Below are 24,564 nucleotides of genomic sequence, written 5' to 3'. Positions count from 1 at the left end.
AGAGGATAGATATCTGTCTCTGGGTGCTACTATTGATGTCATTATTGTTTAGTAGCAAACAAAAAAGCAAACATGGCATTAACATGTATCTATTGTGTAGTTGCATGTCGGTGTCTGTACATACAGTATATCTTTTACACTGAGAGAGAAAAAGACAGAGAAGGAGTGAAAGACGGTCCAAATCATTTGTTAGTTTACACATTCTTGAAAGTCTTCCCAGTGGTTTATTGAAGGTAGCTGGGTTTGCGGTGGCAGACTCATGTTAAATACATTTACATTTACATTTAAGTCATTTAGCAGACGCTCTCTCCCATACATACATACAATTCATATGTTTTTTTTTTTATTACAACAGTTGCTTCGAGAAAGAGATTTTGTTTAACAAAGTAATAGCTTGTCAACAAAATGATTGGCACCCCTGTTCTATTTTCATGTAATCTGACCATAGCACCACCTGGAGTTTGATAAACGGCGTCGGCACCTGGATTGGAACCGGTGCTTTGGTCAGGTGACATGAAAATAAAGCTCTTTGGCCACGCACACCAGTGGTGGGTTTGGGGTTGAAAAACACAAGCATATGCAGAAAAATGTGGTGGTGGATCTTTTTGATGTTTTTTCTTCCACTGGTCCTGGGGCCCTTGTTAACAGTATCATGAACTTTACCAAGTACCAGGACATGTTAGCCAAAACCTGTTTGCCTCTGCCAGGAGGCTGACACTTGGATGCAAGTGGATCTTGCAGCAAGACAATAACTACAAGCACTAATCAAAATCCTCAAAGAAATGGTTAATTGGCCACAAAATCAACATTTTGCAATGGCCATCTCAGTCTCCGGACATGAACAACATTGAAACCCTGTAGTTTGAATTGAAGAGTCCATAAGAGCAGAGGAGACCAAATAATATCAAGGATCTGGAAAGATTCTGTGGAGGAATGGTCTAATATCCCTTCCAATGTGTTCTCCAATCTCATACAAGTTTTTAGAAAAAGGCTCAGTGTCGTTATCCTCACAAGGGGAGGGTGGGAGTATTGCAAACAGGGGTGCTACTAATTTTGACACGTTTTATAATATTTGTATTTTATTATTTGTTAAACAAAATCTGTTTCTCTGAGCAATTGTATTAGTATAAAATAACATCATTTCAATTTTTTGCATACAGTATAGCTCAGTATTTGTATTATTTTATAGTCTTTTTTTGCTCGTCTTTATCAAGGGTGCCAATAATTACACACTTACAGTATACATGTACAGGCATTGATGCACACACATACACACACTTTCTTCATTACAAGTTTTCAGTCCAGTTCCTGGGATAAAACTGTGGAAAACATGTTGATTTTCAAAACCAATTTATTTTCCAGTATGCCATGTGTTGCCAATATTTGCATTATTTACAAATATGTAGTGCATGCTTACACTTAATATATTCCCTCACTCCCTTTTCATTCACTCTGTCCACGCTCGTTCCTACTCGTACATCTCCCCAGAATTCTGTTTTGCATATGAAAACATGCCAATTCTTCATTTACCTGGCAAATATACACTGAGCCTTTTTCAAAAATGTTTTGAGATATGAATAAAATGTTAAAGCTATGAAAAGAACTCAACTGAATTGTAATAGTGAACATTGTATAGTTGCATTGTATATTTGTACATTTAATAATAACCAAACTGAACCTAATTGTAGTGTACCTGAACATTTCTCTGACTGTATCTTATCTGAGAAAGGATACTTGTTACTCCTTCCAGAGAGGCTCCAGCTACGGCTCCTTGATAACTGCCCATGGAAAATATCAGCTATTTGCTAAAACAGGCTATTTTAAGGTAAGGCTTTCTGAGTTCTGATATTTTCAACTCCTGCTCACTCCTTCACACCCACACATGTGCATGCTCACAGACGAGATGGATAGGAGAGTGGGCGAGCTCCGCAGAGCTCAGCTCAGATGGCTGCTTTTAATGTGAGACACAGAGTGTGGTTCACATCCCACCTCGCATTATGGACACCGCTAGCAACTTGTTGTTGTTGTTAATGTCTCTGTTTAACGAGAGGGTGGAGGAATATCATATAAATGTCAGGCCTTCAATGTTGATACGTGGTTGTTGGCTACATGTACTCTTTAGTTTGTTCTTCTATTCAACCACATAGGATTATATCCCTATGATAAAGTATCCGAAGTTTGTGTATTTTTCTCACTTTTTCCAGTTAGAATTCACACCCTGGATTTGATGGTACCTTCTCTGTAGATTTATCTTTACATATCAAAGTGACAGATATAACTCTCCATCTCAGTAGCATAGAACAGATGTTATATATATACCTGGCACATATACCATACACTATTATATCTACACTATAGTCCACCTATTGACCCTTGTGTTTTCCCCTTTACCTTTCAACAATTCTGTGAATAATATGTGTAGATATGTTCCCATTACCATTATATTTGTCCTTTTCATTCTTCCCAATGAAAAGATGCCTGTCTGTCACACAGATCCCATAGAGGGTCACATTTAGGTCTCTCCTATTGAATTGTCACAGTCATAGAAAAATAATACTATAGGCCAGGGTTTCCCAAACTCGGTCCTGGGGCCTCGCAGGGGTGCCATTTTGTTTTTGCCCTAGTACTACACAGCTGGTTCAAATAATCAAAGCTTGATGATGAGTTGATTCTTTGAATCAGCTGTGTAGTACTAGGGCAAAAACCAAAACGTGCACCCAGGGGGGTGACCCAGGACTGAGTTTGGGAAACCCTGCTGAAGGACATATCTCTATCATCACAGTACAGTACACAGTAGTCTGTCGCTCTATCTGCAGTAGAAGGTTTTTAATCTCCATCTATTTATCTCTTTGACACAGAGCAACCTGGTGGCCATCAAACATGTGAACAAGAAGAGGATCGAGCTGACCAGACAAGTGCTGTTCGAGCTCAAACATGTAAGTCCAGACCAGTACCCAATGATTTACTGTGTATGTCTGCTGTTATTACTTAGAGTTATTGTCATAAAGTCTGGTGGGTTCTCCTCACTGCCTCACTGCTGAGGGGTATCCATTCCTGAAGCGTTTATTAAGATTAGTCCAGCGAGTGGTCTTTTCCCTCTTATACGTCATTGATGATTTAGTGTTATTAGCTGCTATAGAGACCACTCGCCTGATTTCCCCAGGTTTAAACCAGTCACCGATGAAAGGACTTGGGTCTAAACTAGTAAACAGTCTGACCCTCCAGGACTAGAGTTGAAGGTCCCTTTACCAGGGCCCTGACTCATGTTGTTTTAGCCGAGCATGCCTGTTTATGACCCCTCTGCAGCAGCAGTATTAGAATGAGGCTCTCCCACTGAGGTGGTTAAACCAGTGTGGGGGGGGGGGGGGGGTCCTGAAACATTACCAGGTTGTTCAAAGGAGGGCCTCTTTCACGCCGCAACAGTAGATGTCTTATTACTGAACCTGTGCTGCTGCTGCTGTTAAAGATTCAGATCCTCAAAGGTCCTCCAACATCAGCTGCAACAGCTGTGGATGAAGAATATTGTCTCCATTTTGGGAATTACATTTTATGAGACAGTGACAGAGAAATGTGAGAAAAAAAAAACAAGAATACGTCCGACTTGAAACACGATGTGGGAAAGACAAAACATTGCTGAAACACATTAGTTTGAAGCTAATGAAAAGCCAGACGTTAGTCAGTGCTATTATCGGATCTCTGGGTCTGTATTAATTGAGTTATCATCTGTGCCATGGATAAGGCTCTGGGCAGCCTAGCCCCCCACCCCCCCCTCGCTCTCTCGCTCTGAACTGTGGCCCATTGGATGTGAAGGCCCTGGATGCCTCTACTCAGCAACAGCGGGTGGGCGGCGCACTCAGGAGAGACACCAGTCTGAGCTGGCGGCTCATCAGAAGCCCCAGGGGCCTGATCGGCTGTCAGTTCCCCGCTCATGAAAGAGCCAACCAGATGAGGGAGAGAGGGGCCTGCCAATGGAAACTTAACCGTTTGTCTTCGAGTCTCTCCTCCCCCTTTTCTCTCCTATCCTCCCTTAGCTAGTGTTCCGCAGGGGAAATTATATAGGCCAAAGGGTATGCTAACTTCTTCTGAGCTGTGAAACAGGAGCAACCGACTCCCTGGTTTTGGTGTTTCAGCAGCTGTCACTCAACTCTCTTAGTGAATCGGCCCCAAACCAAAACACACTGTACAGGTTATTCTCACTGTTTTTGGAAGTTTCACGCTGCTCAGAGATATTATGTACATCCTCCCTGCCAGGGCATGGATGTATTGAAACAGAGAGGATGTGTGGACTGGATTCAAATTTCGCTCTGTTGTTTATACATACACATCATATGGAAGGTTTAAATACAGAGCACGCAACGCTTTCCTATGTGACAAGCCCAAACATCATTTATAGGATTTTGTTTTGTATGCTTTTATTTGACATGATTCATTTTTGGATGAGATCCCAGGTTGTAAAAAGAGGACATGGAATGAATGATAATTTTCCATGTAGTGCCTTTTACACGGTTTGACTGCTATGCACTCATATTATAGCCTGTACCTCCTTTCAACACCTCTGCATTTTTTCACATGCTGTGAGTTCCCACAACACTGCCTCATTCATAACCTCCCGGCCCAATGTATTCACATGCACGTGTCAACTGGATGGCCAATGAGGGAAAGCTATACTCAACGTGTAGAAAAGACACTGTGCCAAAACCTGCACGCTGTAAATAGACTATTCTGATGAGGTGTTTTTTTTTTGGTTGCTTTTCTAGAAAGGAAAATCTATTGCCATATAATCTGGAGAGAATGATATACTGATTTGAATGTCAATGCGTTTGTTTACAGATGAGAGATGTGCAGTTCAATCATTTAACCAGATTCATTGGTGCCTGCATTGACCCTCCCAACATCTGCATCGTGACTGAATATTGTCCCAGAGGTAGTCTTCAGGTAAGACCTCACAATTATTCCGTTTAATGGAATTTCAATTGTTTTTGCATGTTTTGCCAAGTAGAATCACTTGGACCGACTATAATATTGAAATGACCATTCGGTGTGGTCTTGCTAATGTATTATTCATTCATACTCTTTCTGTATAAATGTATGGTTTAAGATGCCTTGAGAGAAATTTGGAAACGAACTCTTGGCTTTCAAGTTTAGTTTGAAATGCCAGCCTGATGCACTGCCAAAATGGAAGAATGTGAAGCTATTTGAAACTTTTAATAATGGAGCTTACCTTTATTTAACTAGGCAAGTCAGTGAAGAACAGATTCTTATTTACAATGACGGCCTACCGGGGAACAGTGGGTTAACTGCCTTGTTCAGGGTCAGAACGACAGATCTTTACCTTGTCAGCTCGGGGATTCGATCTAGCAACGTTTCGGTTACAGGCCCAGCTCTCTAACCACTAGGCTACCTGCCGCCCTTATCACATTTCAAACTGACTGTTACTGTAAAACTGTGTTGCTGTTTAAAAGATGGATACGTTATGTGAAACAGGGAGATGTCAGATGAATTAGAGCGATGTCAGGATTAGAGATGTCAGATGAATTAGAGCGATGTCAGGATTAGAGATGTCAGCTGAAAATTGTACTTCTACTTTCAGGACATTTTGGAGAATGAGAGCATCAATCTGGACTGGATGTTCCGCTATTCACTCATCAACGACATAGTCAAGGTATGTGTCCTCTTTGACTGCAGCCAACAATACATGTGCTATCATTATAACTGCAGTTGGGTTGTTTTGAGGTCACATGGGTACCTTATTAGGGCGGCGCACAATTGGCCCAGCGTCGTCCGCGTTAGGGGAGGGTTTGGCCGGGGTAGGCTATCATTGTAAATAAGAATTTGTTCTTAACTGACTTGCCTAGTTAAATAAAGGTTAAATAAAACATTTTAATGAAATATTAGAGAGAGTAGGTATTGATGTAGCACATGTAGATGTGTGAAACTTACTTCTCAAGTGTCCCCACTTACACCAGCGAATAGCTAGCTTTTTGCGTGGCGCCGACTGGTAACACGTTTCAGGAGGGCTGTCACGTGTGCTAGCAAGACAGAGGTCCTGGGTTCGAGCCTCGTCATGAGCTGAATCAGGAGGAGGTGTTGCTCGCTAATCAAGCAGCGTGACACCCTTTACATTGGCATCACACTTAGTATGACCGAAAACTTCACTGTGGTCTCATAGACTAGACGTAACATAGTAAATGTAAATCCGGGACACTCAAATTAGTATGATATGTTACGTTCTGGAATGGTTACATAAGACAGACGGTTACTTAAGGCAAAAACCAGCAGTGGCTGGGCGTATAACGCAAACGTCTAGCTACCCAAAGCGTGAACGTCTAGCAACCCAAAGGTTGCATGTTTGAATCTCATCACGGACCACCTTAGCATTTTAGGTAATTAGTAACTTTGCAACTATTTAATACTTTCTAGCTACTTTACAACTATTTAACATGTTAGCTAACCCTTCCCCTAACCTTAATACTGCAGTGGGCTAAAACAGGGTCACACAGAGTGTTTCTTGGTAGTCTTAAACACATCTACTTTGAAACAAAAGTATACACCTCACACACATGATTATGGGCTTAAAAAAAAGAAGATGCCTGTACCATGTCAGATATAGAGTTGAAATGTATTAAATGTATAATTTTAATCCCAATATTACACTTTATATACAGGACCAGTCAAATGTTTGGACACCTACTGATTCAAGGGTTTTTCTTCATTTTTACTATTTTCTACATTGTAGAAGAGTAGTGAATACATCAAAACTATTAAATAACACATATGGAATCATGTATTTAACCACAAAAGTGTTAAACAAATCAAAATATAGTTTATTTTTGAGATTCTTGATGATAACTTTGCACACTCTTGGCATTCTCTCAACCAACTTCATGAGGTAGTCACCTGGAATGCATTTCAATTAACAGGTGTGCCTTGTTAAAAGTACATTTGTGGAATTTCTTTCCTTAATGCGTTTGAGCTAATCAGTTGTGTTGTGACAAGGTAGTGGTGGTATACAAAAGATAGCCCAATTTGGTAAAAGACCAAGTCCATGTTATGGCAAGAACAGCTAAAATAAGCACAGAGAAACGACAGTTCATCATTACTTTAAGACATGAAGGTCCGTCAATCCGGAAAATTTCAAGAACTTTCTTGAAGTGCAGTTGCAAAACCCATGAAGCGCTATGATGAAACTGGCTCTCATAAGGACCACCACAGGAAAGGAAGACCCAGAGTTACCTCTGCTGCAGAGGATAAGTTAATTAGTTACCAGCCTCAGAAATTGCACCTCAAATAAATGCTTCATAGAGTTCAAGTAACAGACACATCTCAACATCAACTGTTCAGAGGAGACTGCGTGAATCAGGCCTTCATGGTTGAATTGCTACAAAGAAACCACTACTAAAGGACACCAATAAGAAGAAGAGACTTGCTTGGGCCAAGAAACATGAGGAATAGACATTAGACAGGTGGAAATCTGTCCTTTGGTCTGATGAGTCCAAATTTTGGTTTTTGGTTCTAACCGCTGTGTCTTTGTGAGACGCAGAGTAGGTGAACAGATGATCTTCGCATGTGTTGTGCCCACCATGTGCCCACCATCCACAATCACGTGACCTCAACCCAATTGAGATGGTTTGGGATGAGTTGAACCACAGAGTGAAAGAAAAGCAGCCAACAAGAGCTCCGCGTATGTGGGAACTCCTTCGAGACTATTGGAAAAGCATTCCAGATGAAGCTGGTTGAGAGAATGCCGGGTGTGCAAAGCTGTCATCAAGGCAAAGGGTGGCTACTTTGAAAAATCTAAAATATATTTAGGTTTTGTTTTTAACACTTTTTTTTGTTACTACATGATTCCATATGTGTTATTTTATAGCTTTGATGTCTTCACTATTATTCTACAATGTAGAAAATTGTAAAAATAAAGAAAAACCCTTGAATGAGTAGGTGTATTCAAACTTTTGACTGGTACTGTACATCACAGAAGACTGAAATATAATAAAACCGTTCTACAAAGAAACACTGGAGTTTTGGCGGCTTTTCAAAATTATGTTGAGTAATTATGGAATTCTTAACATTGAGGCCATTAACATGAGGCCACTAGCTCGTTTGACTGCAGGAAAGGACTACCCCTTTAACCTAACTCTTAACCCTAACCCCTTACCCCTAGCCTTGCTAATGTTACCCACCTAGCTAGCGTTAGCCACCTACCTAATATAAGCCACAAAAAAATGGAATTCGTAACGTATTATACGAATTGTAAATATAACGTATTGTACGAATTGTAAATATAACGTATTGTACGAATTGTAAATATAACGTATTGTACGAATTGTAAATATAACGTATTGTACGAATTGTAAATATAACGTATTGTACGAATTGCAATTTGTAACATATCATACAAATTGTAATTCATAAAATCATATGTAATGTAACATTTCATGCTAAATGTAGGGAGACAGATTTACATTTACTATGTTACATCTACTCCTGAGTCCAGGTTGAAAACTTGTAAAGCGACATAATGACCATCTCACTACAAAATTCCTTCCGCTTAATCAAATGTAATCATCCATGTATTTTCAGTAATTATTTTTAGCCTGCTCTAACAAAAGGGCTTTTTTTACGTGGATCATGGAGTAAATCAACCAAATTGCTGTTAAAATAACAGTCCGCCAAGCTGTCAACAACAGGGACTTTCTAACAAGCAAAGGGCACTATAAGCCACATTCTGACATACGCTCCGACAAATATTAGACGTATACATGACAGTGCAGTATCTTTTTGTGTCCCCGTAGGAATTAGATTTCCCATGTGAAATGTACTACTTGAAACACTTGGCTCCATGCAGAATTTTCATCACATTTCGATCAAACTCAAAACACATTATTTCCACATGATCAGATGTGTATGTTTTCGTGTATGCTATACTGTAGGATATTTCTTTTTGAACGGTCAATTTAATGCTTGCTTCGTCAGGGAATGAACTATCTGCACAACAGCTACATCGGCTCCCATGGAAATCTGAAGTCATCTAATTGTGTGGTGGACAGTCGATTTGTGTTGAAAATTACGGATTACGGACTGGCCAGTTTCCGTTCATCATGTGAAAATGACGACTCGCACGCACTCTATGCAAGTAGGTCAACATTGTCAGCAGAGGTGATCACTTTGCCTCTTCACCCATGGAAGAAAACAAAATGGAGGATTGGATTAAGGAGAAGATGCTCAGTGGTTAATGTGAGTTTGTTGTGTTTCTAGAGAAGCTGTGGACGGCCCCCGAGTTGTTGATCTACGACAGACACCCTCCACAGGGCACCCAGAAAGGAGATGTGTACAGCTTTGGCATCATACTCCAGGAGATAGCCCTGAGGAATGGACCCTTCTATGTGGACGGCATGGATCTGAGCCCTAAAGGTAAAACTAATTATGCTAATAAATGCAGGTTGGCATTTATTGAAATTACTCGTGTACTGGAGGCAGCTCTGCGGAGTGGTCACTAACTGGCACAGCCATAAAGTCATAAAATCTGATTTTAAACCTAACCTTAACCACTCTGCTAACCCTGATGCCTAACCCTTACCATGAATTAAGACCAAAAAGTATAACTTCTTCGCCCCATTTCCTCCTTCATGCATGTTCCCTAATGCATAAAGAATATCATCTTCAGGGTTGGATCACTCCAGTCCTTGGCTCAAGGGCTGCAGTACTGCTGGTTTCAGTTCTCCCTAGGACTTTATGGACCGATCAATTTCCCAGAGACTGCAGTGCGCACACACACACACACTAACACTCCCCTATCTTGACTACTACAGAGATAGTGCAGAAGGTGCGTAACGGCCAGAAGCCTTACTTCCGGCCCACCACAGACAACAGCTGCCACTGTGAGGAGCTGACCATCCTGATGGACAGCTGCTGGGCCGAGGACCCCGTCGAGCGACCCGACTTTAGCCACATCAAGATCTACATCACCAAACTCAACAAGTGAGCACTGATCACCACCATGCCCCAAAATGGCTGCCTAGCTCCTCCATGTAGATCATATTTTCTTTGGATTTATTTTTATCAAGATGTTTGAAAAGGAGAATGGAGGAAATAATTGAATGAAGTTGATATTATCAAGAGATGCTAGAAAAGGGATTAGCATTAATTCAAATAAGATGAAAGAAAGTGATGCTGTTTATCACACACAAATAATTTCAGATCAGAGCGATAGGAAGTCTTCACCCTCCAAGTGTGGAATTTATATTTATCTTGTTGTTCTTCATGGCCTACCCTATGCATTATTCAGATGCATATTTTGGTTTCTGTGTGGGTGCGTGTTCCCTTGAGCTGGGCAGACCTGTCACAGAAGGAGAAATATGTGATCTACCTGCTGATCAAAATCCAGAAAACCTTGAAGATGTGGAGTGACCTCTGTGACCAAGAAAACCCAAGTGCTTTATGAGCTGTGGGAGGAAATCAGACCCTGGTGTTTGTTTTGTCGCCGGATCAAGCTTTCATGGCCATACTCCTTTTCCCTACAACACCCCCACTATCAGATGTGTCCCCTTGCTGCAGAACTGTTTTCATGTCATTCAACGCTTCTGTATTTCTTACAAGTACAAAGGCTATTTTTGTTTCGGCATGGTAGATGTACTCCGTTTGAATTCTGACAGTTGTGACAGGGAGATCACAACACAGGTTGTGGTTCATTATATTGACTGGCGGCTTGGCCGTGTGGCTCAAAGCAGGGCTCTGGATCTGTCTGTCTGTCACGTTAACATATAACCACTGGCACCGCTAGCCTCAGTGATACTTCTGGCCAATTCCACTGGCCTGAGGTAAGAGAGACATGATTGATACCTCTCAGAAGCACTTCATTTCATTCCGTAAATATATTTTATTGACATAGTGACTGATGGCGTGTTATTTTTGGTGTGTGAAACCCTGGCTGAAGGACACAAGAACAAACAGTGTCTTTAGTAATCAGTGTCGTAAACGATCTGATGTAGCCCACATCAGGGGCTCTCACTTTGTGTATTACAAATGGCTGAATTGACTTCTCTGTAAGTGACCTTGATTACTATGATTACCATTCGGCTGGGTAAAGAATGTGAAATTTCTCTTCTCCTATGGATCCTCAGTCCTCAGTGACAATCCTTATGATTCAGGGCTGGGGCCAGTCTGTAGTGTACTTTAAGAGAGTAAGCTGTGTATCCTTCACATGATTACCCCTGATGCACTGCTATTTACCACCGTCTTGATTTATCGTTGTGTTCTTCTACATGTGGGTGTATGATCTATGACCCATTAGAGATGTGGGAAAGATTCCAAACGCTGAGTGTACAGTACCGTACAGCTACAGTATAGCCCTGAATGACTCAACCACCGTGCTGTATAGACAAAGGGTCTGAAAAGTACAACCATGACGTCACTTTTGAAATATGCATTGAATAGACAATATTAGGTGATGTTAATGGAAAGGTTTTTCATTTAGACTATCAAGAAATGAATGGGTATGTCATCTTTCTGTCTGTTTGTCTCACAGGGAGGGCAGTACCAGTATTCTGAACAACCTGCTGTCCAGGATGGAGCAGTACGCCAACAACCTGGAGAACCTGGTCGAGGAACGAACGCAAGCCTACCTGGAGGAGAAGAGAAAAGCCGAAAATCTACTTTACCAGATCTTGCCACAGTCAGAATATTTATTATTTGGATTCTCCTCTTGCGCTATTATGTTCATACGTCTGAACTTCTGATTATCAAACCCGAGAAAATTACACTCTTTTCTGTGTTGTGCCGTTCCACCTATTCATTGTTTAAATTCCACGGCAATGGAAGAGTGCATCAGCTTTCTCTTCTATCTCACACTTTAAAAAATCTACACATTTACAGTTACGTAAGCAGAGAGGAGATGAAAGGGCAAGGCAAGATGGGAGCTGACAAGCAAACTTCTCATTAACCAGAACTAGGAGGAGAAATGTGATAGGGGGTTTAAGCACCTCTGATAACACGAAAGCAGCAAATGACAAGCCATGTCCTCAGTCTATTTAAGCTGTCTGTCTCAGTGGTGTAGTCACACTCATTTACCATCCCATTGTCTGCCCAAATGTCTCCCCCCAACTTTAAGCCCTTTTGACAGACAGAAAAGGGCCTGAGAAAATGGAGCGATATCTTCTCTCACTGCAGAATTCAGCCTATTTGACCAGCGTCCTGGGTTAACCTAGCTACCAGTGCTACACTGTGCCTCTGGCTCTTTAATGTAATTACTGTACTTTAAAATATTAATGAAAAGGAAGTGATACTGTTAGAATCTGCTTATACTGTAACTTCCCTTATTCACTGTGGACCGTAGCTGCCAAGCTTACTGTCACTGTTGATTCATTGGTCTGCATTAGCATTTCGCTCTGCATTAGCATTTCACTCTGCATTAGCATTTCACTCTGCATTGTTTTACTAAATTTGTGTTCTCCTATCCACAGCTCAGTAGCAGAGCAGCTAAAGCGCGGAGAGACGGTTCAAGCGGAGGCATTTGACAGTGTGACAATCTACTTCAGTGACATTGTGGGCTTCACGTCAATGTCAGCTGAGAGTACACCACTGCAGGTAAACAACTGTCAGTAGAGATATCCACTACTAACCAACATCAGATACATACCTTACACAATGGTATTCAAACTTTCTTAACGGGAGCCTCATTTTATTTTTTTTATTTTTTTGCAATAATTTCTTGCGACCCCACCCCAAATCTAATGACTCAACTTAAAATCAGTAGATAAAATTGTTTACATCAACAAATGACCTTTAATTCATTGTATTTTCTTCTCTCTTATCCAAATTAAGAGAACCAATAAATACATTTACTTATTTGTCAATATTTGTCTCTTTCGTGTGTGTGTGTGTTTTATGTTTTTTTAAATGTGTCGACCCCGACTTTGAATACCGTATGTATGACCAGTTAGTTTTGCTAAGTAAAATGCACTCAATATTTATTGAGTCAAAGTATTAATTCACAGTGGGAAATTAAACTTCCTGTATGGGTGGTGTTTGTTTATTTTTATTGAACCTTTATTTAACTAGGCAAGTCAGTTAAGAACAAATTCTTATTGACAATGACGACCTACCTCGGCCAAACCCGGACGACGCTGGGCCAATTGTGCGCCGCCCTATGGGACTCTCAATCACGGCCGGTTGTGATACAGCCTGGAATCGAACCAGGGTCTGTAGTGACGCCGCTAGCACTGAGATGCAGCGCCTTAGACCGCTGCGCCACTCGGGAGGATAAGAATGTTGTAACCGAAAGGTCGCTGGTTCTAATCCCGAGCCGACTAGGTGAAAAAAACAAAGTTCATGTGCCCTTGAGCAAGGCATTTAACCCTAACTGCTCCTCTAAGTCACTTTGGATAAAAGTGTCTGCTAAATGACTACAATGTCAACTCTCTCCCAAGACACTGAAGTAGCTGACATGAAAGCTTGAAAATATGCTGATCCAACAGCTCATTATAAGAAGAGAATGTGAAGAGGAGCTTCTTTGTCACTTACGTAACCTCACAGAGCCTATTAGAGCACCTACCGTATGTCTCCTAGTTATAAAGCATTCCCACACTGAGGCCACAACTCAAAATAGTACTGAGAGTGTATTGACGCATAGTTGAGTCACTGGGTGCTATAGCTGCAATGGAAATTCTTTCTCAGATGAAGAAGATTTCAAGTCCACTCATATCATTGAGAGACTCCCTTCAACAGGGTCTAAATGTACTGTATGATGATGAAAAGCCGATGGGATGGTTGTAATGGTCTCAATGGTTTTAAGTGCAGTGCCCCAACATGTTATTTTTTTCCCCAAACATTTTGGTCATTCAGAACTCTGAAATGTATCAGATAATACAATTTTGCCCATATTCGTGATAAAGAATCTTAATAAACTCACTGGTTTAAGACCACAAAATTAACCAAAATAGTACTGCTAACATAACTATATTGAAAATATTGTGATTGAAGACTTTTTTTTCCTACATCAAATTATTTTAAAATGTAACCTCATCATTTCTACACACTTTCTACTTGGTTTAAGTTGCTTCAATTCAGTCTTCAGTATTTTTTAATATTTTTCTTTTCTTTTTTACTCTGACACCCACAAGCCACTCTTGATGCAACTTGTGCCAGGAATTAAGGTGGTGTTACTGGAGTGTTTCTTCTAAAGTTGTGAAGATACTTTACAGCAGCGATTCTACACTGGTGTGTTGCGGGAGGTTTTGAGTGGCTTGCAGGTGTCAGAGTAAAAAATAAAATAACAAAAATTTAAAAAAATTAACAATGCACACCTGTTAATTGAAATGCATTCCAGGTGACTACCTCATGAAGCTGGTTGAGAGAATACAAAGAGTGTGCATACAGTAGCTGTCTTCAAAGCAAAGGGTATATGTCGTTACTGACAACTTACATCAGCCCCGTAAACTGTGGAAAATTATAAAGGACATTGGCTTAAAAACTCCCCATAAGGTAAAATCCTCTAGTATTGGCCTGGATATTGATGATGTTTTATGCTATCAGCAGGCAAAGGTTGCAAATTATTTTACCATATTTTTTACCACTATAGCCTCATCTCTCGTTAAGAAGTTACCCATCTGCTCTGGACACTATGGCCAGTCTTTCATTAATAACTTTTACCATAGCAAAGATATCACAAATGATTTGTTTGAGCTGTGCATGGTAACAGAAGACAAAGTTTCCAATCTACTATGCTTAATGAGCACAAACAAAGCAACTGGGCTGGATAATCTTCCTGCAAGATTCATAAAGGATAGTGCTTGAGTCACTGCTAAAATGATAACACATATTGTAAACCTTTCTATTAGTAGTGGTACATTTCCCAAGGATCTCAAAATAGCTTGGGGGGGTTCCACTCCACAAGAAGAGCAGTAAAATAAATGTAGGAAACTACAGGCCTGTGTCAAACCTTAGCACCTCATCCAAAGTTGTTGAGAGATTTCTTTTTAATCAACTTGAGGGATACCTTCTTGAGCACAAACTACTTTATGAACTACAATCTGGCTTTATAATAGCTCAGTCCACTGATACTTGCCTTATCCACCTTTTTCACCACATTAAGCAGGAAAGTGAGAAGGGGAACTGTACAGGTATTGTCATGTTAGACTTGCAGAAAGCTTTTATCACTGTAGACCATGATATTTTCCTGATGAAACTGAAATGCATGGGTCTAAATGATGTAGCAGTGAATTGGTTTAGGTCTTATCTGACCAACAGAACACAAGTATGTAATGTTGGTGATGTTCTGTCAGAGGCCAAATAAATATCCTGTGGAGCACCGCAGGGATCAATTTTAGGGCCTCTCTTATTTCTTATATATGTTAATGATATGCCAGATACAGTGAAGTGCAAAACTCCTGCTTTATGCTGATGACTCAGCCATACTGGTATCAGGGAAGGATACAGGAATTGCATTTTGTTAGAGATTGGTTGTCTGACAACAAATTGTCATGTCATTTGGGAAAAATGTATCTATTTTGTTTGGAACTAAACGTAGCTTGATTAGGGCTGACAAGATAACAGTAAACTGTACTGGCAAGGAGATTGAATCTAAAACATATGTAACTTATCTTGGTGTGTCCCTAGATCAATCCCTTTCTGGAGACCTGATTGCTGCTAAAATTCTTTCTAAAATGGCAAACAAATTGAAATGTTGATATCGTAAACACTAGATATTTTAACATTAAAGTTAAGAAACTGCTTGTCTCAACCTTGATTCAGTGTCATATTGATTTTGACTGCTCTGCTTGGTATAGTGGGCTATCAAAAAACATTTAAAAGAGAATGCAGGTCATGCACAGTAATGTTATCAGGTATATGCTGAATGTGGGTGGTGGGCTTGTTGCCTTTGGAGTCCAGAGTGGACCAACTTCAACTTAATCATATGTTTGACATTTTAAATGACCGTGCCCCAGGTTACATGAAAAACCACATTATAGACCATATCAATCAACACAATCACAATACCAGAGCTAGTGTTATGTCTTGTAAAATCCCAAGAGTAAACAGTACTGTAAGGAGCACTTTCTTCCATACAGGCATTTGTCTATGGAATAGCCTTCCCTTGGAGATCAAGCAAATAAATAATGGCTTTAAAAAGCAGGCATCGTTTTTTAATTTGGACAAGGTTGTCTAAGTAAGAGAAACCACTCCACTGCCCCTTGTGCCCCTACTGCTGGTCAGGTGTATTATTTGAAGGATCGGTATGATGCGCAATTAATAGATTGTTTTAATGTGAAATTAATATGGTTGAATTTTAAGGTTAGGGAGAAGTGCAGTGAATAGTGCCACTTTTTAGCATGTCAAAATAAATGAATGTATTTATGGTTGTTTGTAATTTTCTCTTCTCTTTTAATCATGTTATTGTTTTTACCATCAAGGACCACTTTGGAAATAAGCATTTTAATTAATACTTTGATATCCTCTGGGTCCACATTGTGCATTTTGTTGTAAATATCTGTAGCTCAAAATAAATCAATTTAAATTAAAAAAGGTGGCTACTTTTGAAGAATCTCAAATATTAAATATGTTTTTGATTTGTTTAATACGTATCTGGTTACTATTGAATGGGTAGGTGTGTTCAAACATTTGAGTGGTACTGTATATAATGAAATATTAGATTAAGTCGAAATGGTTTAACAAATAATGATAAGCCCATCTGAAACTTCAGCTACAGATAACAAACAGATCACCGAACATTTAGAATCCCACCGTACCTTCTCCACTATGCAATCTGGTTTCCGAGCGGGTCATGGATGCACCTCAGCCAAGCTCAAGGTCCTAAACGATATCATAACCGCCATCGATAAAAGACAATACTGTGCAGCCGTCTTCATCGACGTGGCCAAGGCTTTCGACTGTCAATTACCTCATTCTTATCGGCAGAATCAACAGCCTTGGTTTCTCAAATGACTGCCTCGCCTGGTTCACCAACTACTTCTCAGATAGAGTTCAGTGTGTCAAATCGGAGGGCCTGTTGTCCGGACCTCTGGCAGTCTCTATGGGGTGCCACAGGGTTAAATTCTTGGGCCTACACTTTTCTCTGTATACATCAATGATGTCGCTCTTGCCGCTGGTGATTCTCTGATCCACCTCTACGCAGACGACACCATTCTGTATACTTCTGGCCCTTCTTTGGACACTGTGTTAACAAACTTCCAGACAAGCTTCAATGCCAAAAACTCTCCTTCCGTGGCCTCTTAAATGCAAGTAAAACTAAATGCATGCTCTTCAACCGATCGCTGCCCGCACCCGACCGCCAGTCTAACATCACTACTCTGGACGGTTCTGACTTAGAATATGTGGACAACTACAATTACCTAGGTGTCTGGTTAGACTGTAAATCCTTCTTCCAGACTCACATTAAGCATCTCCAATCCAAAATTAAATCTAGAATTGGCTTCCTATTCCGCAACATAGGATCCTTCACTCATGCTGCCAAACATACCCTCGTAAAACTGACTATCCTACCGATCCTTGACTTCGGTGATGTCATTTACAAAATAGCCTCCAACACTCTACTCAGCAAATTGGATGCAGTCTATCACAGTGCCATCCGTTTTGTCACCAAAGCCCCATATACTACCCACCACTGCGACCTGTATGCTCTCTTTGGCTGGCCCTCACTTCATATCCGTCGCCAAACCCACTGGCTCCAGGTCATCTATAAGTCGTTGCTAGGTAAAGCCCCTTCTTATCTCAGCTCGCTGGTCACCATAGCAGCACATGCTCCAGCAGGTATATTTCACTGGTCATCCCCAAAGCCAACTCATCCTTTGGCCACCTTTCCTTGCAGTTCTCTGCTGCCAATGACTGGAACGAATTGCAAAAATCACTGAAGGTAGAGTCTTATATCTCCCTCACTAACTTTAAGCATCAGCTGTCAGAGCAGCTTACCGATCAGTGCACCTGTTCACAGCCCATCTGTAAATAGCACACCCAACTACCTCATCCCCATATTGTTATTTCTTTTTTTGCTCTTTTGCACCCTAGTATCTCTACTTGCACATTCATCTTCTGCACTTTCTATCACTCCAGTGTTTAATTGCTAAATTGTAATTATTTCGCCACTATGTCCTATTTATCGCTACCTCCCTAATCTTACTACATTTGCACACACTGTATATAGATTTTTCTATTGTGTTATTGACTATGTTTTTTTTATCCCATGTGTAACTCTGTTGTTTGTGTCGCACTGCTTTGCTTTATCTTGGCCAGGTCGCAGTTGTAAATGAGAACTTGTTCTCAACTGGCCCACCTGGTTAAATAAAGGTGAAATAAAAAAATATATAAACTAGAACTGAAATTGTTTTCTGAGCCCCATTTCTCTCTCCATGAGCACACTGAATCTCCGAACGAATAGTTACTCAGGGGCATTACAACAGTCAAACAGTCGTTTGACGAATGAGAACATGACACTTCATATCTTCTTTTGAGTAAACAGCTGATATTTTACGTAATTATTTATCTTAAAATTCTGAATCCTTCTTTTGAAAATGTGTTCCCAGTATTTAGTCTGTTGCATTGTTTTACTTATGCAAATGCGTTTCTCAGTAATCTGAGGTTCTGGGAAGTGGCCCAAGGCGGGGAACAGACAGATATTTTCATCTGACTGGGGGGAATCATTGGGAGTTCATGCAGAAACACATCTCCGTCAATCACAGGGGCAAACCAAATGGAACATGCCTCATGAACGCACAAAGTGGAATTTACTATCTTTGGGCACTTTCTTTGAAATTGCTTCGTTTCACAAAAGTTTGCCACTAGCTAAATAAGTATTTCTGAAATAGAGACTGAGGGAGCAGAAGAGTAACGGTAATATGCTTTTAGTGGTGGTGTTTCCAATCGTTTTAACCTTAAAACAATTGTTTCTAGTTTACCTGAGTACTGTACCTAAAGTATTTTTAAATTCTCCGTAGGTTGTGACGGTGCTGAATGATCTTTACACTTGCTTTGATGCCATCATCGATAATTTTGATGTGTACAAGGTAAGTCAGAGTAATCATGTTTTTTGTTATTTTCAACCAGTGATATAATCACCTGTTTTACCTGCTGATACGTTGTCTTGTATATCTCAGGTGGAGACCATTGGTGATGCGTACATGGTGGTGTCAGGGCTTCCGGTAAGGAATGGTAAACTCCACGCAAGAGAGATCGCTGGGATGTCCTTAGCCTTACTAGAACAGGTGAAAACATTCAAGATTCGACACAGACCCCAAGACCAGCTACGGCTAAGGATAGGAATCCACACAGGTATCATTTCACATGGAGTTTGGAATTATTGTTAAAATGTTTTATGCTTAACTACTGTTGGAAGCTGGCAGTTAAAAAAAAAAAAGGTTTGTGTCCAATTGAATTAATCCGTGTCTTTGGGCACTGCCCAATCCTACTCCCAATCCTTGGCTTCTACATAGTTACCACCTAATAAAACTTGAATAAATCATATAAAACTTCAATCTTTCAATACCTCCTAAATGTTACATGATCTGCCCTAGCCATTGACAGTTTATTTAATTCTATGACAAATAGCTTAACTATGTTATGACACACTATTTATTATATTGTAAATCAGGTAAGGGCAACTTTGATGGAGGTGGGGGCCACAAAAAAAAAACTATACTCATGAGGGGCCGCAGTGCCTCATGGGTTTTAAAGTACATTTCCTGCAATTCTACTTGTTTTGCCATTGGGCGTGGAGAAGATTTTGCAATTTTCTAACTCATTTCATGCAATTCTACACATTTTGCCATGGAGCGGAGAGAAAAAATGTGCAGTTTTACAGCTAATTTCCTGCAATTCTACACATTTTGCCATAGGGTGGAGGAAAATATTTGTCGTTTTTAATATGATAACTGACTACAAGTTTAGATAGCTGGCCGCTAGACTAACTTACCAATATATTTTTTTTGCTGATATGGGCTAATTATGTGATCGCTGATGCACAACCAAGTTTTGAAATTGCACATTCTATTATTCTAACTCTCAACAGTAAGTTGAGACCCCTACTGAGTAAAAATGTTTCAATGATAAAACTTTTTATTTTTATCACTGTAGCAAATAGTCGACTAGCCAAGAACTCATCTGTGATTCAATTGCCCACTTATGTATCCTGCCTATTCCTGCTTCATGATCGCATGGGGCTTTTGCTTAGTCATTTTTATAAACTGTTGTGATTGGTTATGACCGTTGATTACAATATCTAGGTTTCAGGACATACTGTATTTCAGTTAAGAAATCTCTGGCAATTTCTCCAGTAGTGACAATATTTGAACAAGTACAGGCAGTGTTGCACCCTCAGGCAGATCAGGTCAAGCTTTTCGGAGGTTTTTTTGTCCATAGTTCTCAGACATTATCTCATGCAGGCAGAATGTACAGTATAATATTCTTATTCAAACACTTGACATGAACATCACTGATAGGTCTTTCAACAGTCTGCGTGGGAGGTGCTCAATTCCATCATTTTGTGCATGCGTTGTTTGAGTTCAATCTAATCTTTCATGCTTTTAAGTACACTTAACTTATCATGTGAGCTTCTGGTAATGAAAGAAATGCTACTTTATTGAAATGATGGTTTTCCATGGAGTATATTTCCAGCATAATTCACTGCCTTTCTTCTGTGCAGGACCTGTCTGTGCTGGGGTGGTGGGTCTGAAAATGCCCAGATATTGTTTATTTGGAGATACTGTCAACACAGCGTCTCGGATGGAATCGAATGGAGAGGGTGAGTGACAGATTCGGATCTCTGTTGTTCTATTTTAGTGGCTGTCAGCGCTTTTTAAATAAATAAATATTCAAACTAAATGCTTCTGCATGGAACAATGGTCACATTGTAGAATTCAATTGGGGAAAAATAAATATGTTTCAGTTGACACACACTGACTACTAAGTACTCATTATTTGTTATTTATGTGGTATTTGCTCGGATTTGGATGTTGTGGTTGTTCGTCCAGCGAGTATTCCCTGTTGTATTGGTCTTATGTAATGGTGTTGTGAAAGACTGGTTCCCGTCGTTATTTGTCTTAACTAAATCTGACTGATATCTTGTGTCTGAGACTCCATGACCATCCAATTATACAAATTGTGGACTAGCTCTTTGCACATACTTCCCTGTAAGAAACGTAAATGTCAAGGGATACATAAAGTAGACATGGGATATTTATAGTCACAAAGCAACAGACAGGATGGAGGTTGTCATTGTAGTTTAAGAGTGATTATCTGGACTGGTATTGCTGGCAGCTGTTCTTAACTGGTGTGGTGATAGTGGGACCACTGGTGTTGTGCCAGCCAGGAGGTTTTGTGAGTGACTCATCACGTTATTGATTAACCCACTCCCTTCCTGCTCATTTCCTGCTGTGTGCTTTCACGTCCATTGAGAAATAGTTAATAACACTTATACCCATGTCACATCCGTAGTAATAAAACTGTATACCATCAAATATCCTATAGTGGTAGGAATCACCTCTGGGACTGCACTGTCAGCTGTTTCTAGGCACTATTTCCACAGCACCAGGAAGGATTTCACTGTTCATTTCTACTTTTGACCACCTAACATAGACAGATCTACTTGGTTAACATGCATGTGTATTATAATTGTTATTGTTTGCCCAGTGCATATGCCAGAGGATAAATGCTTGTATGTAATGCAACTGGGTGTCACTCCCTGCAAAAAACACTCACTGTGATTTGTCTCTTGTCCCATTGATGTGTTTCACAGCCTTGAGGATCCACCTCTCCTCAGCCACCAAAGAAGTGCTGGATGAGTTTGGCTATTTTGATCTCCAGTTAAGAGGGGACATAGAAATGAAGGTGAGGCCCCAATGAGTAATGAATGTGTTGTCAGCATTATCTTTAATGGCTTCACTTATTCAGTATTGTTTGATAGACGACGGAATGCGAAAGAATGGTAAATGTGGTCTTATGATTCCCATCCTGTTTATTCTCTTGGTGGAGGACTGCATTGCATGTCAGTAGATGTGGAGCTCTGGGCCTCTCAGATTACTAGTGTCGTGAAGAAAAGATGTCCGTGCTCTCCTGTCAAAATGAAAGAGAACCATAATATCTGGTTATGTGGAGTAGTATACTCTCTAGGGATGTCAGATGAGTTCTAACAGGACCTGCAAATGTCAGGGTCACCCTTTAAGGAAGAGAAGCCCTTTTGTGTAGCCATCACTCCCACTCGTCTCCATTGATGACACCTATTGATTTCTGTGTTTTTCCAGGGCAAAGGCAAAATGAGAACCTATTGGCTTCAGGGGGAGAAGACTGACGTGTACGTTATTTGAGAGGCGCTGCTGTACTCACATTGGAGCCAACCACAGAGGAGGCTACACAGTGGCACAGCCAGCCACTGCTTTATTTGTTTTAGAATAAGTCCTAAAGGTGATACCCTCCTAAAGTACGAAGAGAAGGGATGTTTAATGGTATGTTTAATACCTGTGTACGGTAACTGCAAAAAGTTGTAAAGATGTTTTGTATGAAGAATCTTTCTGTCCTGAGAGTGAGTACTTTTCGATGATGATGATAAATTCATATTTTTTGTGCTTTATATCAAGATTTGTATAATGTGTTTGGAAGTCAATGACGTATTAATAGTTCCATACGGCGTTCATAACAGATGGGCACAGTGTAATGATCAATGTCAATGCAGAGGTTAGAGTTCCACAGTGATGTCATACAGTACAAGATGATATATGTATATATGTACATCCAAGATATTGTAAGATATTTTGTTCAATAAACGGAGTAAAATACAACAAATCATTGTTCGGAGAATATTATTTATGGTTTAACCTAGTGTGTTTTCATAGTCCTGTGTGAGTCTGTGCACTGCACTGTTAATGTCCTTTTGATCAAAACATTTCATGATTTAGTATTGTTTACAAGACGATAACACTTTGAAGTGTCATGCTTGACGGTATAAGGGGGACATTCCTAGTAGCCAGCTAATTACTTATTTCTGGCTGTACCTCAAAACCTTTATAACTGGGCCATATTCCCCTGATAATGCTTAACCAAATATTTTCTCCTAGATTTAACTTCTACTGAATTAAGTTTCCTTATGCCGTCCTCTAAAAATGTAAGAGAACTTGCTTGAACGATTTTGTATTTTTTAAGAATGAAAGTATATGCTATTCAGTTGAAGGGAAATCCAACCAATTGTATGCACACAGCATAACCTGTTGGGAATCTTGAACGGCCCATCTGTTGAAATTGCTATGGCACCTTAGAGAGCCTGAATTCTAATTATAGCCTACCACTTTAATATATTGCATTTCACAAATGAATAACAGAAGTTTTGCCAAACTAATTAGTGTTACATGTTTCTTTATTTTATTAAACCAAAGGCCCATGATACAATCAGCCATAGCCTAGTATTTGCATTGTCTGACAGTGTCAGAAACCTTCAATTCAATTTTAGAACACCACCATATGCACCATTGAGAAAAATCTTGTCTTTTCACATTGCAATGTTGTCAAAAACTGCACATTAAGCACCTACAATGAACTGTTTGCATGTCAAAGATGCAGAGTGAGAAGAAGCTCATTCAAAAGCAACAATTAATCAAGAAATGACAGCTAATATCAGGGGGTGCAGGATGCAGTTGTGTTAAGCTGCAATGACATCACCAGTCCATTATCACCTGTGGCATGGCATCATGTGTGTCAGCTTCCCTCTGGGCCTGAGTCGTAATTACCGCCCACCCACTCCCCTCAGCTCTACTGCCACACTGAATGTGCCCGTTAGCAAGTCGCACAATGAAGTGAGGAGGTGGTGGGTCCCTTAACAGGACTAAATGTTCAGTCGCTCCAATCCACTTATCAACCAAGTAACAGTCTCATAAGACTATCATCACTTATGTTTCCCTTTCAGGGAGTGTACATTTTGCTATTCTGTTCATGTGTGCGTCCAGATATGTAATTACTGTAAATTGACAATTTATTTGCCATAGACTGACTTCTGGATTTTTTACTGTAGAATTAATTAAGGAGAAATGTTACTTATTGTTGAGTCAACAAGGGCTCCTGGTTTTATCTTTTTGAAGCGAGGGAGACGAATTTCACAAGCAGTTTTGTATGCTGCTTGGGAGGATAGACAACTTAGAAGTGAGCTTTCGATGGGGAATGCACTGACTGAATTTGCACTGCAGGTATGTTCACAATTGGTCTCTGACAAAAGCACCACATCCATTTTAAGCAGAGCAGTATTCCCCTTCACAGGGAAATACAGTGATGTAAGTACTGTAATACATCATTTATAAACCTAAACAAAGGTACATTTATGGATAGATCAACCGACATTATTAATCTAACCAAGGGGAAAATGAGTAGTCACGTTTACTCAAGAAGGGAATATTTACTTAATCACATTTAATTTGAATTAGGTGGCAACATATTTCACTTGACAGTAAGTAGCTAAATGGCATCTGTTTCAGACACCAATTGTTTCCCCATCTAATCCCATAAGGTAATGAAATGTTTGGGAAAAAGCTGCATAAATGTAGTCTAAAATTACTTGTTGCCATAGCTACCTCCTCCTAA

The 24,564-nt window shown here is 40.1% G+C and overlaps 1 protein-coding gene across 2 annotated transcripts in view; it reads left to right on the top strand.

The window, feature by feature from the left end:
* npr2 (natriuretic peptide receptor 2) overlaps nucleotides 1–22,782 on the top strand; it is a 41,496-nt gene extending 18,714 nt beyond the window's left edge. Inside the window, exons 9-22 of one of the 2 annotated variants that reach the window (XM_029769287.1) lie at nucleotides 1,751–1,825; nucleotides 2,859–2,936; nucleotides 4,831–4,935; nucleotides 5,591–5,662; nucleotides 8,974–9,133; nucleotides 9,256–9,411; nucleotides 9,810–9,978; nucleotides 11,525–11,671; nucleotides 12,459–12,582; nucleotides 18,945–19,013; nucleotides 19,104–19,278; nucleotides 20,648–20,746; nucleotides 21,740–21,831; nucleotides 22,245–22,782. In XM_029769287.1, coding sequence (XP_029625147.1) covers nucleotides 1,751–1,825; nucleotides 2,859–2,936; nucleotides 4,831–4,935; nucleotides 5,591–5,662; nucleotides 8,974–9,133; nucleotides 9,256–9,411; nucleotides 9,810–9,978; nucleotides 11,525–11,671; nucleotides 12,459–12,582; nucleotides 18,945–19,013; nucleotides 19,104–19,278; nucleotides 20,648–20,746; nucleotides 21,740–21,831; nucleotides 22,245–22,307 — 1,584 coding nt within the window. In that variant the 3' untranslated portion in view covers nucleotides 22,308–22,782. Of the gene's footprint in view, nucleotides 1–1,729; nucleotides 1,826–2,858; nucleotides 2,937–4,830; nucleotides 4,936–5,590; nucleotides 5,663–8,973; nucleotides 9,134–9,255; nucleotides 9,412–9,809; nucleotides 9,979–11,524; nucleotides 11,672–12,458; nucleotides 12,583–18,944; nucleotides 19,014–19,103; nucleotides 19,279–20,647; nucleotides 20,747–21,739; nucleotides 21,832–22,244 lie in introns of both variants that reach the window. The other variant, XM_029769286.1, reaches the window with a different exon arrangement.
* Nucleotides 22,783–24,564: the final 1,782 nt, after the last annotated feature.

The sequence above is a fragment of the Salmo trutta genome, chromosome 12 (genome assembly GCF_901001165.1).
Source record: "Salmo trutta chromosome 12, fSalTru1.1, whole genome shotgun sequence".
Classification (NCBI taxonomy): domain Eukaryota; kingdom Metazoa; phylum Chordata; class Actinopteri; order Salmoniformes; family Salmonidae; genus Salmo; species Salmo trutta.
The sequence above is the reverse complement of the archived record's forward strand: the minus strand, read 5'-3'. Positions and strand labels throughout refer to the sequence as shown.